The 18269-nt window shown below is 33.3% G+C and overlaps 1 protein-coding gene across 1 annotated transcript in view; it reads right to left on the reverse strand.

Moving 5' to 3' along the window:
* LOC134256933 (tubby protein homolog) overlaps positions 1-15600 on the reverse strand; it is a 49146-nt gene extending 33546 nt beyond the window's left edge. Inside the window, exons 1-3 of the mRNA XM_062739605.1 lie at positions 15187-15600; positions 14331-14528; positions 12597-12709 (exon numbers count right to left, since the gene is read on the reverse strand). Coding sequence (XP_062595589.1) covers positions 12597-12709; positions 14331-14528; positions 15187-15600 — 725 coding nt within the window. The remainder of the gene's footprint in view (positions 1-12596; positions 12710-14330; positions 14529-15186) is intronic.
* Positions 15601-18269: the final 2669 nt, after the last annotated feature.

The raw sequence follows: 18269 nt of genomic DNA on the forward strand, positions 1-18269 counted from the left end.
TTATCAGAGTGATGAGTGCGTTAATAAAGTCCTGAAGAAAATTGACATACAGGTCAGTAACTGTTTAAAGCTTGGCTTTGGGCATTGAACAATGCTTAGTACAATTGTTCTCACCAAGTCCTCATTCATTAACTTTTTCAATTTTATTTCTTTGGTAGAAACTTATCAAATCAATAGAAAGTGGGGGAAAGCCATCATTTAGAATGGAGATAACCAAGGGCAAAAACTCAGGAAGAAAACAATGGCTTATAGAGAAAAATAAAAGTATCATGGCCTTGTCAGAAAAGATGGTAAAGTTTTATTCCTTCTGTCTTTGGTATCACAAAAAATGTAGGAATTAAATGATACATTCTGCCGACTTATTTTTCCTATAACCATTGAAGAGAGGATTCAACCTTTGTGAAAAATATTTATATAAATTTGTTTTATGATTAACTTAATCCTTTCATGCATTAGCATAATTAATTTAAAAACATATGTTATAAATATCCAAAAAAAATTACCTCAACAACTATTTTCTGGTGAGTATTTCACACTGTAAGTTTATTTCATGAATCTCTTTCCTCAATTTTGTAGATTGATTTACTTACCAACAAGTTAACGAAAACTGCACACTGCTGTGGGAGAAGTGTGAATTATGCACTTGACATTTACATTCCAGAGGTATAGCAAGAACTTCATGTTTAAATATTGCAAGAAATATTCTTATCATAATGCCTATCATAAATTTCTTGATTGCTACAGATTTTGGTAAAAGTTATCCAAAACCAGGAAATGGTTAACAGATTCCAAGCCGAATTAATCATGGATGAATTACCAGTACCTGTCCCAGATGAGCAATGAGGGTTAAAAAGCATTGACAGAAGTAGTGTCTAATTTATGTCTGTTTTAATTATTTGCTACATGACACTGTATTGGGATCTACATAATATATTTGATACATGAAATAACTGAGTTTTTGATGTAGGTCTATGACAATGCCTGTATGAGTGTTTACCTACCTATACCTGATCTGAAATAATTGAGTATTTGATGTAGGTCTATGACAATGTCTGTATGAGTGTTTACCTACCTGTACCTGATCTGAAATAACTGAGTATTTGATGTAGGTCTATGACAATGTCTGTATGTGTGTTTACCTACCTGTACCTGATCTGAAATAACTGAGTATTTGATGTAGGTCTATGACAATGTCTGTATGAGTGTTTACCTACCTGTACCTGATCTGAAATAACTGAGTTTTTGATGTAGGTCGATGACAATGTCTGTATGAGTGTTTACCTACCTGTACCTGATCTGAAATAACTGAGTTTTTGATGTAGGTCTATGACAATGTCTGTATGAGTGTTTACTTACCTGTACCTGATCTGAAATAACTGAGTTTTTGATGTAGGTCTATGACAATGTCTGTATGAGTGTTAACCTACCTGTGCCTGATCTGAAATAACTGAGTTTTTGATGTAGGTCTATGACAATGTCTGTATGAGTGTTTACCTACCTGTACCTGATCTGAAATAACTGAGTTTTTGATGTAGGTCTATGACAATGTCTGTATGAGTGTTTACCTACCTGTACCTGATCTGAAATAACTGAGTTTTTGATGTAGGTCTATGACAATGTCTGTATGAGTGTTAACCTACCTGTACCTGATCTGAAATAACTGAGTTTTTGATGTAGGTCTATGACAATGTCTGTATGAGTGTTTACCTACCTGTACTTGATCTGAAATAACTGAATTTTTGATGTAGGTCTATGACAATGTCTGTATGAGTGTTAACCTACCTGTACCTGATCTGAAATAACTGAGTATTTGATGTAGGTCTTTAACAATGTCTGTATGAGTGTTTACCTACCTGTACCTGATCTGAAATAACTGAGTTTTTGATGTAGGTCTATGACAATGTCTGTATGAGTGTTTACTTACCTGTACCTGATCTGAAATACTGTAAACCAACTTTTATTCGCGTGCGAGAATTTTTCGCGAGGTTCGCGAGAGCCTCGTCATCGCGAATATTTCTCGCCGCGAACGTGTCCTTAAAGTATCTTTTTCTATTAAAACAGTTCTTGAAAGGCTTGATCGCGAAAATTTATCGTCGCAAACTAGTTTACTCTCGGTAAATCGCGAAATAAAGTCGTCGCGAATAAAAATTGGTTTACAGTAACTGAGTTTTTGATGTAGGTCTATGACAATGTCTGTATGAGTGTTAACCTACCTGTACCTGATCTGAAATAACTGAGTTTTTGATGTAGGTCTATGACAATGTCTGTATGAGTGTTTACCTACCTGTACCTGATCTGAAATAACTGAGTTTTTGATGTAGGTCTATGACAATGTCTGTATGAGTGTTTACTTACCTGTACCTGCTCTGAAATAACTGAGTTTTTGATGTAGGTCTATGACAATGTCTGTATGAGTGTTTACTTACCTGTACCTGATCTGAAATAACTGAGTTTTTGATGTAGATCTATAACAATGTCTGTATGAGTGTTTACCTACCTGTACCTGATCTGAAATAACTGCGTTTTTGATGTAGGTCTATGACAATGTCTGTATGAGTGTTTACCTACCTATACCTGATCTGAAATAATTGAGTATTTGATGTAGGTCTATGACAATGTCTGTATGAGTGTTTACTTACCTGTACCTGATCTGAAATAACTGAGTATTTGATGTAGGTCTATGACAATGTCTGTATGTGTGTTTACCTACCTGTACCTGATCTGAAATAACTGAGTATTTGATGTAGGTCTATGACAATGTCTGTATGAGTGTTTACCTCCCTGTACCTGATCTGAAATAACTGAGTTTTTGATGTAGGTCTATGACAATGTCTGTATGAGTGTTTACCTCCCTGTACCTGATCTGAAATAACTGAGTTTTTGATGTAGGTCTATGACAATGTCTGTATGAGTGTTTACCTACATGTACCTGATCTGAAATAACTGAGTATTTGATGTAAGTCTATGACAATGTCTGTATGTGTGTTTACCTACCTGTACCTGATCTGAAATAACTGAGTTTTTGATGTAGGTCTATGACAATGTCTGTATGAGTGTTAACCTACCTGTACCTGATCTGAAATAACTGAGTTTTTGATGTAGGTCTATGACAATGTCTGTATGAGTGTTTACCTACCTGTACCTGATCTGAAATAACTGAGTTTTGGATGTAAGTCTATGACAATGTCTGTATGTGTGTTTACCTACCTGTACCTGATCTGAAATAACTGAGTATTTGATGTAGGTCTATGACAATGTCTGTATGAGTGTTTACCTCCCTGTACCTGATCTGAAATAACTGAGTTTTTGATGTAGGTCGATGACAATGTCTGTATGAGTGTTAACCTACCTGTACCTGATCTGAAATAACTGAGTTTTTGATGTAGGTCTATGACAATGTCTGTATGAGTGTTTACCTACATGTACCTGATCTGAAATAACTGAGTATTTGATGTAAGTCTATGACAATGTCTGTATGTGTGTTTACCTACCTGTACCTGATCTGAAATAACTGAGTTTTTGATGTAGGTCTATGACAATGTCTGTATGAGTGTTTACCTACCTGTACCTGATCTGAAATAACTGAGTTTTTGATGTAAGTTTATGACAATGTCTGTATGTGAGTTTACCTACCTGTACCTGATCTGAAATAACTGAGTTTTGGATGTAAGTCTATGACAATGTCTGTATGTGTGTTTACCTACCTGTACCTGATCTGAAATAACTGAGTATTTGATGTAGGTCTATGACAATGTCTGTATGAGTGTTTACCTCCCTGTACCTGATCTGAAATAACTGAGTTTTTGATGTAGGTCTATGACAATGTCTGTATGAGTGTTAACCTACCTGTACCTGATCTGAAATAACTGAGTTTTTGATGTAGGTCTATGACAATGTCTGTATGAGTGTTTACCTACATGTACCTGATCTGAAATAACTGAGTATTTGATGTAAGTCTATGACAATGTCTGTATGTGTGTTTACCTACCTGTACCTGATCTGAAATAACTGAGTATTTGATGTAGGTCTATGACAATGTCTGTATGAGTGTTTACCTACCTGTACCTGATCTGAAATAACTGAGTTTTTGATGTAAGTATGACAATGTCTATGTGACAATGTCTGTATGTGTGTTTACCTACCTGTACCTGATCTGAAATAACTGAGTTTTTGATGTATGTCTATGACAATGTCTGTATGAGTGTTTACCTACCTGTACCTGATCTGAAATAACTGAGTTTTTGATGTAGGTCTATGACAATGTCTGTATGAGTGTTTACCTACCTGTACCTGATCTGAAATAACTGAGTTTTTGATGTAGGTCTATGACAATGTCTGTATGTGTGTTTACCTACCTGTACCTGATCTGAAATAACTGAGTTTTTGATGTAGGTCTATGACAATGTCTGTATGAGTGTTTACCTACCTGTACCTGATCTGAAATAACTGAGTTTTTGATGTAGGTCTATGACAATGTCTGTATGAGTGTTTACCTACCTGTACCTGATCTGAAATAACTGAGTTTTTGATGTAGGTCTATGACAATGTCTGTATGAGTGTTTACCTACCTGTACCTGATCTGAAATAACTGAGTTTTTGATGTAAGTCTATGACAATGTCTGTATGTGTGTTTACCTACCTGTACCTGATCTGAAATAACTGAGTTTTTGATGTATCTGATCTGTCTATGACAATGTCTGTATGAGTGTTTACCTACCTGTACCTGATCTGAAATAACTGAGTTTTTGATGTAGGTCTATGTATGAGTGTTTACCTACCTGTACCTGATCTGAAATAACTGAGTTTTTGATGTAGGTCTATGACAATGTCTGTATGAGTGTTTACCTACCTGTACCTGATCTGAAATAACTGAGTTTTTGATGTAGGTCTATGACAATGTCTGTATGAGTGTTTACCTACCTGTACCTGATCTGAAATAACTGAGTTTTTGATGTAGGTCTATGACAATGTCTGTATGAGTGTTTACCTACCTGTACCTGATCTGAAATAACTGAGTTTTTGATGTAAGTCTATGACAATGTCTGTATGTGTGTTTACCTACCTGTACCTGATCTGAAATAACTGAGTATTTGATGTATGTCTATGACAATGTCTGTATGTGTGTTTACCTACCTGTACCTGATCTGAAATAACTGAGTTTTTGATGTAGGTCTATGACAATGTCTGTATGAGTGTTTACCTACCTGTACCTGATCTGAAATAACTGAGTTTTTGATGTAGGTCTATGACAATGTCTGTATGAGTGTTAACCTACCTGTACCTGATCTGAAATAACTGAGTTTTTGATGTAGGTCTATGACAATGTCTGTATGAGTGTTTACCTACCTGTACCTGATCTGAAATAACTGAGTTTTTGATGTAGTCTATGACAATGTCTGTATGTGTGTTTACCTACCTGTACCTGATCTGAAATAACTGATGTAGGTCTATGACAATGTCTGTATGAGTGTTTACCTACCTGTACCTGATCTGAAATAACTGAGTTTTTGATGTAGGTCTATGACAATGTCTGTATGAGTGTTTACCTACCTGTACCTGATCTGAAATAACTGAGTTTTTGATGTTTTATGACAATGTCTGTATGTGTGTTTACCTACCTGTACCTGATCTGAAATAACTGAGTTTTTGATGTAGGTCTATGACAAAGTGTCTGTATGTTTTTGAGTGTTTACCTGTGACAATGTCTGTATGTGAGTTTACCTACCTGTACCTGATCTGAAATAACTGAGTTTTTGATGTAAGTCTATGACAATGTCTGTATGTGTGTTTACCTACCTGTACCTGATCTGAAATAACTGAGTTTTTGATGTAGGTCTATGACAATGTCTGTATGAGTGTTTACCTACCTGTACCTGATCTGAAATAACTGAGTTTTTGATGTAGGTCTATGACAATGTCTGTATGAGTGTTTACCTACCTGTACCTGATCTGAAATAACTGAGTTTTTGATGTAAGTCTATGACAATGTCTGTATGAGTGTTTACCTACCTGTACCTGATCTGAAATAACTGAGTTTTTGATGTAAGTCTATGACAATGTCTGTATGAGTGTTTACCTACCTGTACCTGATCTGAAATAACTGAGTTTTTGATGTAGGTCTATGACAATGTCTGTATGAGTGTTTACCTACATGTACCTGATCTGAAATAACTGAGTATTTGATGTAAGTCTATGACAATGTCTGTATGAGTGTTTACCTACCTGTACCTGATCTGAAATAACTGAGTTTTGGATGTAAGTCTATGACAATGTCTGTATGTGTGTTTACCTACCTGTACCTGATCTGAAATAACTGAGTTTTTGATGTAGGTCTATGACAATGTCTGTATGAGTGTTTACCTACCTGTACCTGATCTGAAATAACTGAGTTTTTGATGTAGGTCTATGACAATGTCTGTATGAGTGTTTACCTACCTGTACCTGATCTGAAATAACTGAGTTTTTTTGATGTAATCTGTCTATGACAATGTCTGTATGAGTGTTTACCTACCTGTACCTGATCTGAAATAACTGAGTTTTTGATGTAAGTCTATGACAATGTCTGTATGTGTGTTTACCTACATGTACCTGATCTGAAATAACTGAGTATTTGATGTAGGTCTATGACAACTGTCTGTCTATGACAATGTGTGTGTTTACCTACCTGTACCTGATCTGAAATAACTGAGTTTTTGATGTAGGTCTATGACAATGTCTGTATGAGTGTTTACCTACTGTATGAGTGTTTAACCTACCTGTACCTGATCTGAAATAACTGAGTTTTTGATGTAGGTCTATGACAATGTCTGTATGAGTGTTTACCTGTACCTGATCTGAAATAACTGAGTTTTTGATGTAGGTCTATGACAATGTCTGTATGAGTGTTTACCTACCTGTACCTGATCTGAAATAACTGAGTTTTTGATGTAGGTCTATGACAATGTCTGTATGAGTGTTTACCTACCTGTACCTGATCTGAAATAACTGAGTTTTTGATGTAGGTCTATGACAATGTCTGTATGAGTGTTAACCTACCTGTACCTGATCTGAAATAACTGAGTTTTTGATGTAGGTCTATGACAATGTCTGTATGAGTGTTTACCTACATGTACCTGATCTGAAATAACTGAGTATTTGATGTAAGTCTATGACAATGTCTGTATGTGTGTTTTTGTATCTGATCTGAAATAACTGAGTTTTTGATGTAGGTCTATGACAATGTCTGTATGAGTGTTTACCTACATGTACCTGATCTGAAATAACTGAGTTACCTACCTGTACCTGATCTGAAATAACTGAGTATTTGATGTAGGTCTATGACAATGTCTGTATGAGTGTTTACCTACCTGTACCTGATCTGAAATAACTGAGTTTTTGATGTAGGTCTATGACAATGTCTGTATGAGTGTTTACTTACCTGTACCTGATCTGAAATAACTGAGTTTTTGATGTAGATCTATAACAATGTCTGTATGAGTGTTTACCTACCTGTACCTGATCTGAAATAACTGAGTTTTTGATGTAAGTCTATGACAATGTCTGTATGAGTGTTTACCTACCTGTACCTGATCTGAAATAACTGAGTATTTGATGTAAGTTTATGACAATGTCTGTATGTGAGTTTACCTACCTGTACCTGATCTGAAATAACTGAGTTTTGGATGTAAGTCTATGACAATGTCTGTATGTGTGTTTACCTACCTGTACCTGATCTGAAATAACTGAGTATTTGATGTAGGTCTATGACAATGTCTGTATGAGTGTTTACCTCCCTGTACCTGATCTGAAATAACTGAGTTTTTGATGTAGGTCTATGACAATGTCTGTATGAGTGTTTACCTACCTGTACCTGATCTGAAATAACTGAGTACTTGATGTAGGTCTATGACAATGTCTATTTGTGTATTAACCTACCTGTACCTGATCTGAATTGATATATGATATTGATGTAGGTCTATGACAATGTTACATGTATGACAACATGTCGTTGCAATATAGTATTTCCATCCTTAATTGTTCTGTTTTTATTTATTTTTTTTTTTTGCAATTTGATATTATGTTTAGTTGCCAACGGCACAAAACACTCAAAAATTGAAATAAAGAAATGAAGAATGGTATTGTTTTTGTGGATTTACGAGGGTTGTCCCGTAAAATCGTGGACAAAACGTTCTTTTCGAAAAGTAATGGGCGCACTAAGCTGAAAATTTCAGTAAATGTTTATTTATCATATTTAAGTGCATGATAATATTTTTGATAAGATGTAGGCAAAAATAAAGATTTTATTATGCTTGAATGTGCACGGGGTATTGTCCTACGGCGCATGGTCAAAATACCAAGGTTTTATTAAAGAATACACAAGTTTGAATTCAAAATAAAAGTTTTAAAAACATAAGATATGGATTAAAATTATCCTAATTCAATTCCACAATCAATTTTGTAGTCTTTGTAAATATTTTAAGGCATTTAGTTAATTTTTGGCATTTTTCGAGCATTCGAAATGGGAAAGTGGTTAACACAACACACGAAAAATTGCGACGTTTTATGACGTTACGACGCACCGGAGAACAGTTCAGTTTTATTTCGATGTTTTAATGACTTCTTTCAAGACTTGAAATTACAATAGAAGAAAAAATATTATAAAAATATTACCATATCTTAAGTATACAAATGAAATGGGAGTTTTCTTAGTGAAGTTTTTTTGATCGAGTCCCTGGGGAGTACAAAACATACGGACAAACTCTTAATGTAATAGCAAAAAAGGCTGTCACTACTCGTATGTGTCACAGTAGACCGCCGATATGAGATTTTCTATTAGTTGAATGATGGTGAGAATATTGTCCGTAACTTACTAATAAATCTTCAGAAGATCGCATGAGGGTGCCAATTGATTCTTCGACTGTTTTTTGGAGACTAAAGAATGTGTATCAATGAAATTCCTAAATTTAAGTTGGACTCATCCAAATTCATTTTCAGCAAAGATAAAACGTGACGCTGTTTTAGACACTTTGACGTAATAATCCATGGTGATACAATACATGGCATAAAATCTCATAATTTGTTTATTTATGCATTTATCTGAAATTTGCTGTGTATATTACTAAAATATGTACTAAATAATCGTGAAAATTTCAGAACGCAGTGATGTTTATTTTTCACACTAGACAACTTGTCCACGATTTTACGGGACAACCCACGTGGTTATTGATTATAATATGATAAATATATTATAATTATATAATTTAATTTCACTTGTATCAAGCAGTTTCATTGGCTGAATCATTCAGAGGAACATATAATATTTTGGATAACATAACTTGCCTACGTCACAATGAGTTACGTCAAAAACGTATTACTCCGCTTGACGTTACTTTTAAAATAATGCTCAGTTTGAAGTCTTTTTCCTGTGGAAATATTGTCTCATTGTCTACACTGGAATTAAATTATAAGGAATGAAGCTAATTCCAACTTATGTTATCCGATATAACAAAACTTGGGGCAGTTTACGCTTTTTTATAAACCGCTTCGCGGTTTATAAAGCGTAAACTGACCCAAGTTATGTTATATCGGATAACATAAGTTGATATTAGCTTCATTCCTTAAATATTAATTTTATATTATCTGACTAAATCCAGTCCCTAATATTTTTCTTTGCTGTCGTTGTACCTACAACAAAGTGAACTTATATATATAATTAAGTTGAGACCAGCATTATTCGCCGAATACATTAAATAAAAATTCCATAGAGTATCAATTAAAAAGAAAAAAAAGTAATTAACCAACATTCCTTTTACCTTTTTTATGTCATGTATTTGATTCATATTAACGACCCCCCCCCCCCAAAAAAAAAAACATCTTTCCTTCTTCTTTTATTAATATTCTATTTGTATTCACCATATTTATTGGCCTATATAATAGTTATAAGGGGTGGGTGTGATATAATTTACAATCATGCAGAAACCTGAAATCCTCGTTTATTTGGTGAACTCTTTCGTTATGCAATGAACATGAACATTGATGTTTGAGTATTATACTGCACACAAAAAAATAATTTGTTCTATTTTATGTATATAAAGACATCGACCTTAATTTTTCGTTCTGATTGTGGACCTATGTCCACAAATCATGATATTTAATTATAAAACGTTTGTTTAACTCGATACAACCGTACTGCGATACATTCATTGAGTATTGTACCACGAGCCCGAACGAAAAATGAAAAAAAAGAGGTGTTCCGAAAAGCGACCTCCCTGTAAATGATCTGAACTAGCATTCACCCTGTGTGTGGGGGAAGACGCAATTTTTTACATAAAATTAAAAGTTCAATCTAATAATTAGCACATCGTAAATAATTGTGCATTACTGTTAATACATTGAATGAAGTCTTTGACAAGCGAAACCCGGTCCGCTTGATACATAGTAGGCCTATATTATGCGTGCCTGTATATTTTAATTGAGGTAACATTTCACCCGACTTTCAAACTTCGTGAACAAATAAGAAAATACAGTAAGTCATGTGAGACTATTTTATAATTTCTAGACTCCAGAATAGTAATTGATTTCATCATTTAATTTTATTTATAATATGAATATGATGTACTTGTAAATAAACAACGAAAATTTTCGAAATTTATATTTTCCTGCATTTTTCCTGCACTCCGGATTCTGTCTAATCCGGCCAAATTTTATGGAACCGGCGGTAGCCGGATTGGACAAATTATACTGTATTATTAGTTAATATTAAATCAATACACGTCCCAGTGCTCACAGTAAAGTTGGTAGCACTATCTATGAGATTTGTAAGGTTGAGTCGTTGTAATAAGAGTTTAAATTGTCTACTTTGGTTGGACAGCATATTGATATTAAAATCACCTAATAATAGAATTGGAATATTAAGATCTAAAGCTTGCTGTAGATTATATAGAAAATGATCCCAATATTCTGCCTTTGAGTTAGGGGGTCTATAAATAACACCCACAAGTAATTTATTATTATTTACTACTACTTCAGACCAGAGAATCTCCATATTACTAGAGTCTAGGTCTTTTCTTTCTGAAAAATGTATACTTTTAGAAATGTATAAAGCAATGCCACCTCCGAAACGATTTCTATCTTTACGCAGGGGGGTATGATACCCAGTAATTAATATATCTTCATCACTGATTGAGTTATCTAAATGTGTTTCAGATATAGCTATAATGTCATACTCAGAAAGTTCAGCTGATACAACATCTATTTTTGAAAGTAGACTACACACATTATTATGTGCTATACGCAAATTTTGTTTGAATAGATTTGGTGGTCCAGGATTTGTTTCCACGCCAGATATGATAAGCAAAAAGTATATAACAAGTAATAAAAAGTAAGTACTCTTCGTTAATAATAATATACGTAAGCAGATCAGTACATACCTAATAAAACTCAATGTCCTTGGCCATCTAAGTAGACAAATGCACTTAATCACAACTATCAAATATGAAATAATGCGGAACAAGAAAACAACTGGCCTCGGACATTCCTACACTGCACTGCACATGCTAGTTTTGAATCGGAAAAAAAATAAAAGCACAGTAAATGACAAACCGGTATTGATACTGAAATCCGGGATCCGGATTGAGAAAAAGCAAAAAATAAACAAGAATACAAAAAGTAACATATATACAAATACAAAACAGTTGTACCATTATAAAAGAAGAACAATTGCTGGTTTTAAGGCTAACAGCTTATATAGAGTAATTGAATATAGTTGTATGAAGATTATGATGATACCATGGATACATACAACAGATAAGGAGATTGCTGGCCAAACGTCTTACTGACCATGATTATCAGCTGTTTTAAACAGCTGTTCTTACTAAATGTTCACATTCTAGTATTAAACTCTTCGTACGTGTCCTCAGGTAGGTCATAAGTGTTGGCAGATGGAATAAAGCTTACAACCTTGGCAATGTCATTTTCGTTCTTAATGTTGAATACTTTGCCCTTTTCAGTTTTTTTAACAAAGATTTTTCCTTCATTTGTCCAGCAGGAGTGGAAGACCCTCTCTTGGCGAAGTTTTCGAATTTTTGTATATAGTTCTGCTCTTCTGCTTGTGAGGGCTTCATTGACAAATATTTTATAAGTGTTGGAGGGGTTTTCATTAAAAGGTTTCAAGTTTCTTTTATTATTATAGACATTTGCACGATCTCTATACCTCACAAATTTCACAATTATGTTTCGAGGTGGAGTTTTAGTTCCTGGTCGTGGTCTCGGACCTAGGCGATGTGAATTTGAGATTGAGAACTCGGTCAGAGGTCGATGCCCAGTACCTTCTAATATGTATCTATTGATAACATTCAGTGCGATCTGGTCAGTGTCTTCTTGTTGCCCTTCTCTAGGTTCGGGAATCCCTGAGATTTTTAGACAGTTTTTCCTGGAATATTGCTCTAGTTCATCAATTCTTGTCTTTGAAAGACAAAAATGTTCTCAAACAGGACATTTTCACAGGAATATAATTAAGCGAAAAATAAGTTCCTGCAGATAAAAAGTGTTTGCTATATACTCAATAGTATATCAAACATTTGTAAGTTTTTGACAAGGGAGGTAAGTGTAACATGTACCTGAGTTTTCCTACGTAGGCCTCGCCTCCCCTTGACAGATCTGTAGGGTCGGTTGAGATCAAGTAGTTTGAAGTTTTACTCTTCTTCCTTTTCCTACCAGCCAGTAAAAACACCTAAAAATACCTTTATTTTTAAACGTATCTACATTTTAATACCGGGTATGCACAAAGGAAATCCCTTTGATAAAACTGTGATCATCCAAACCTATATTAATTTAGTAAACTTCAAATCCGTAAATTTTGCAACTCTTTGATCGATACTAATCAAGTGGTTTAAGAAATGAATAGAAACCGAATGCTGTTCTATATGAAAACTTATCAGACTGCTTGAGGCCCGTAAGGGCAAATAACATTGACACAGACATAAATTATTATACCCCCGCTTGAAAAGCGGTAGGGTATTTAGTAATAGGTATGTCCGTCCGTCTGTCCGTCCGCCCGTCCGTCTGTTTCACAGAATCTTGATTACATATTACCATTGTGCACCTCCTATTTTACTTTGACATATATTTTGGATTTTTCAGATAAAAACATGGGCACTGCCATTATATTCATATGGGAGGTGGGGGATATTATTAAGTGAGCTCAAAATACCTCTAGTTTATTTATTGCAACAATTCAAATCTCCTCCATACATACAAGTTGGCAATGATAAAGCTCGCCACTTTCGCGCTATGACGTTAAACATTACTTGGTTAACAATGATTTGAATTGTTGATCTCACCGAATTCTACTTAAAAACAACTGTGGTAGTTGTTTCTACTCAAAAACTTTCCTGTGGTTGGAAATACTTTTTTGTCAACATAAAAAAACCCCACTCAATATGTTTTGCCTGCGTGGTGCAGGTGTTAGAGCATCTGCTCTAGAGTCGCGGAACAAAGAGCTGATCCTTTTGTCGTAAGATCAATTCCAAAGTGGGCGTGGTTAACGGTTCTTCGGATGAGATCGTATAAACCGAGGTCCCATGTCGAAGAAGATGCTGACACAGAAAAAGATCCCTAACTGCTCAATTGATCTAACTTCTTAGGAATAAGTTTAAAGTCGTTCACTGGCGGGTCAAAGTATGACTCCATTTTTTCCTACGCAAAGTTATACAAGATATTTAAGAAAAAACTTCGATGCAAGGGCATTTTTTGTTTATTCGACTTTAATTATGTATAGAAAAAGGTGAAAATTCTTAAAATTAATAAAAGTTCTGCACAAGTCCTATGCTCTTCCTTATTTGATAAGAATAGGAGAAAACGTACACATGACTTTTAATTTTTATCCTGTTAACACAAAACTTTACGAATAGTAAATATAGACAATAAAACTTTCAATATTAGCAGTCTGATTAGTGCATCATTATCTATCTTTGAAATATTCTGCTTTTAATTACACCGCGTTTCTCTTGAGATACGACATATCCTTGCACCGAAACTTGTCTCTTGGTGTTCTTTATAACTTTCTGTAGTAGAGAACAATGGCATTATAATGTTACGTCATAATAAACTATCACTTGTAGGTATTGTTTGTCTAAAAAATAAGTTTAACGCTTTTCTGTATACAAGGTACAGACCTTATAAGGTAAACTTTGATCATTTCTATAGAAAGGTCTATACTTAGCCTCATTTAACTTTCGTAAAATTGTTTACCTAAGAATACATTATATACTCGTATAATAAGTTACTCAAGACAATCAGACTATTTTTAAATATAACAGCTAGGAAGATTTAATTAGTATGATATATCTAACCTCTTTGCCATCAGCTTTTTCTAAAAGAAGAAAGTATGTTGGAGAAGATCTACCATTAGCTTTCTTGTCTCGTATGATCTTACACTCCATTACATGACCTTGAGGCGCTGGTCTCAGCACAAAACTCTTAAGATTAGTGGGTTCTAGTGCTTCTTCTCGAGCCATTGCACATTTTGTAACATCTTCCTGGACATTGATCTGGTAAAAATATTTAACTCAATACTCATTATTTCATTTTAAAAACATTTTTAAATGTAAAGAAACCATTTATATTATTCAATATAACTTTACTCTCATCGCTGTACCAAGAAAACACTTTTGTGCTTAATTCATATGTAGTATTCAGATTACTTCCAATTTCATTTTAATGTCTTAAAAACATGAGATAATCTGAAATGTCTAGAACAGATTTTATGAGCCATAAGTACATGTACCAAAAGAAGATATCCAGTGGAAAGACTTCAGAGCTCATTCATGACAGGAAAAAGTACTTCTTGTCATGTGTTCGTAAGACATTTAGAACTATGAAATTGGAAGTATGCAATACACAAAAGCTTGCTATGCGTCTCTTGTGTTTGATATACGTGCTTGTTCTACTCCAAATATTTATTGGTTTTAATATTTGATAAAGTTTATTAGTATTAAATGGAAGATTCGGGGGTATATAGTTTTTCCCTGTGCGTCCGTCTAGCTGTTTATTTGTTAGTCCGCAAAATCTTTTACCTAGATTGTCCATAAATTTTTAGTGGGTAAGGCTACGGCTTTCATATTTCACAGGTGTGTTCCTTGTTGAAAAACCTTTCTTTTTGTGCCACCAAATTACTTAATTATAGATTAATAAATGCCAAATACATACCGTCTGATATTCTGATGGAATATATTCGTAAAGGGAATCGTAGACATGGAATTCTTCATCTCGACAGATTCTAGTATAATTTGATTCTGAGTCGGTAAATATATGTCCCCGATGTTCTACTTCTGTTGCACATTTGGAACATACTGGAATTTGACATTCATCACAGAACATGTCCAATTCTTTAGTGGGGTGGATCTTGCATTTCTCTACAGGAAATTGTCGTTTACGTTGTTGGTAAAGAACCACCTCATGGTTCTTGTTTTCTGGACTTTTCAGATGCTCATCTCTGCATTGTTTACAACATTTTTGATGACAAGGATTGCAATAAAATTCACAATTTCCCTCACAATTTTTAGTGTCACACTCTAAAATATGTTTGGCCATTCTTGGAATATCCATTTTAGGGAAAGCCATCTGAAATTATTAGAGTTTTTTCTTTTTATATAATAACAGTGAAAAAGTTAAAAGGGAATAGGGGTTGCAACCTTCTCTCTATTTTTGATTTTAAAAAAGACATGGAAGAGATAGAGAGTTCTTTATACATGTATATACGAATGAGATTTTGATAATTATCAAACTTGTTCAGGACTATTAAATCATTCTAATTTTTAAGCTTATCCCGAGAAGAAAGGAATCAACTCATATACTTCATATACTCAGGATAACATGCTACTTGCTTTTTGGCCCTTTTGTTATCACCATTTTCTTTTTAACATGTACATTGTTTTAAAATTAATATTTAAACTAGTAATTATTGACCGGGCTACTTTTGTCATGTAATTAGTCATACTTGTATAAGTATCACGTGACTAGTAAAAATTGTTTTAATCGTATAATGTATACTTTAACAAGTTTATTGTTCGTATAAATATGATTTTTAAGCACAGCAAAATCATTGATATGTAAGTTTGAGTAATACTCGTACGTTAATGTAGTTCTTTTTTTTGTTGGTCATATATTGGTTTTAATAAAATACATTTTCAGCTATTTAGAGTTTTTTTTGTCATTCGAATACGTAAGGTTTAGCAAAAACCAGCTGTGAAAAGCCATTTTTTCTTCCTCTTATTTCGAATAGAAATATGGATATAAATGTTATTTTTTATGTCAACAGTTTCTTATAGGCCTATAGTTTAAGTTGAAATAAAACGAAAAAGAACCTCTTTATTCAAAAAGAAAAGATCGTACGAGGAATGTGGCTAAAAATTCCTTGTATATTGGAAATTTTAAAGGAGGAAATATACCCATAATGAATATAAAAATAAATAGCAAATTAAATCAGAAAATCAAAATTAAAAACAAGGCATGTATGTTATAAACTAATTTTTGGTAAGTAATTATATGAGAGAAAAAAAAAAACATTGACATTTCTTTAGTATCACGTCTTCATAAAACAAATTCACACAATTAATCCTTTAAATGACAGATTTATATTTGTGTGGCATAAAATTACACAATAAAATTTGTAAATCACTCAAATCAGATAACCACATTAATGTTTTGAAATACAAATACTGTGACTAATTAAATGATACCAGGATAATCCATTATAACTCCAGAGATTATTTTCAATTGTAATGGAAGTCCTTTTGAAATAACGATAACTAAGTTTCCTCTTAGGGTTATCAATTTAAAACTTTTTTGTACTTAATAAATAAATGGTGTAAAATGATTAATCTTTGTAGCATTGTAAAGGTGGAATGAAATAAACATACGCCACCAAAGGAATTTACAAAATTTTATATTTGTCAAATTTATTGCACCATAAATTTTACGTTGACGTCCATGGGCAGCGTATGTTTTATTTAGAGATAGTTAAAAAGTAATTTGAATTTCATATAATTTCTTTATGAAAATGTAAAAAAATATTTTTTTTATTATAATATGAAATAATGAATAATTGAACCCAGATATTTTAACACAATTAAAAGGTTCTTTTCATCAAGGGCAAGTCTTTCCTAAAATATAAAAAAAAATCAGGTGCAAAATGACCTATTTTTTATTTGTTATCGGTCATGTGAATTGGGTTCATTTCACTTTCGTCTTGATCTAGCAAATTTGTATTTCTTACTAGTTTAACACGATTCGAGATCGTTCAAAATCCCTTCATTTTACAATAAATACCTTAAAGCCCTGTTTTATTTTTTTTCTACGAAAGTGCATGCCTAAATTAGTTAGAAAACATTTTAATCACCCGTCGTAATTTATCTATTAATCAGAACCCATTTCTTCATTGTTAAGATAAAGCTATTACTTTGTTGAATTTAAATTCATGGCATGTATAAAATAATAAATCGATATCACAATTATGTTGTTAATATTGCTGTGATCTACATGGAAAAACTTCATTACAATATTCGAATGCAATAATAAAATTCATGCATTTTAAAAAATAAAATCTGTCTCTAAAATTACAAAAATCCACATGTTTCATTCATTTTAAGCCAGGATTTGACCGAAACTCAGCGGGGGATTCTATTCTCTGCCTTATCTGTGCAAGCATTGTACTTTGCCGTCTCTGTAGTTTGATAAGTTATATTTTTACGAATAATGTTTATGAAATTAAGTTGTTCTTAATATTGTGTGTCAATACCTTATTTAAGACGTATCATTTTATTTTTTAATACCTTTCATACGGTTTTGTGGGTTTAACTGAGTTTATATTAAGTGTGTCCGATATATGAGACAATCTTTTGTCAGGTAGACGATCATTACAATCAGGTTTGTTCCTTAATTGAGCAAAAAATTTTATATTCACAATCATAAAAATAGATCTAAGAAGCATAATTTAGTTTCGCTTTTCGAAAACAATTATAACAGAAAATACATGTATAACAATTAAAATTTGTCATCGTTTAACAATCGAGCATAACAAACTTCAACAACATAAACCTTTAATTGAAAAGACTGACCCTTGACCATTAATATTTTAAACATATTAAAATCAAGCATTGATAAATTCAGAAATCATGGATAAAAAGATAAATGCCAAAATGAGAAAAAGTCGAAATAAAGTTATGACTTTACCTTAGCTATGACAGCCCTATACTGTATGTAAACAAATGTTATCTGATATGTACAGAGTT

The sequence above is a fragment of the Saccostrea cucullata genome, unplaced genomic scaffold (assembly GCF_032062105.1).
Source record: "Saccostrea cucullata isolate Sc308-1 unplaced genomic scaffold, CSIRO_AGI_Scuc_v1 ctg10541, whole genome shotgun sequence".
NCBI lineage: Eukaryota > Metazoa > Mollusca > Bivalvia > Ostreida > Ostreidae > Saccostrea > Saccostrea cuccullata.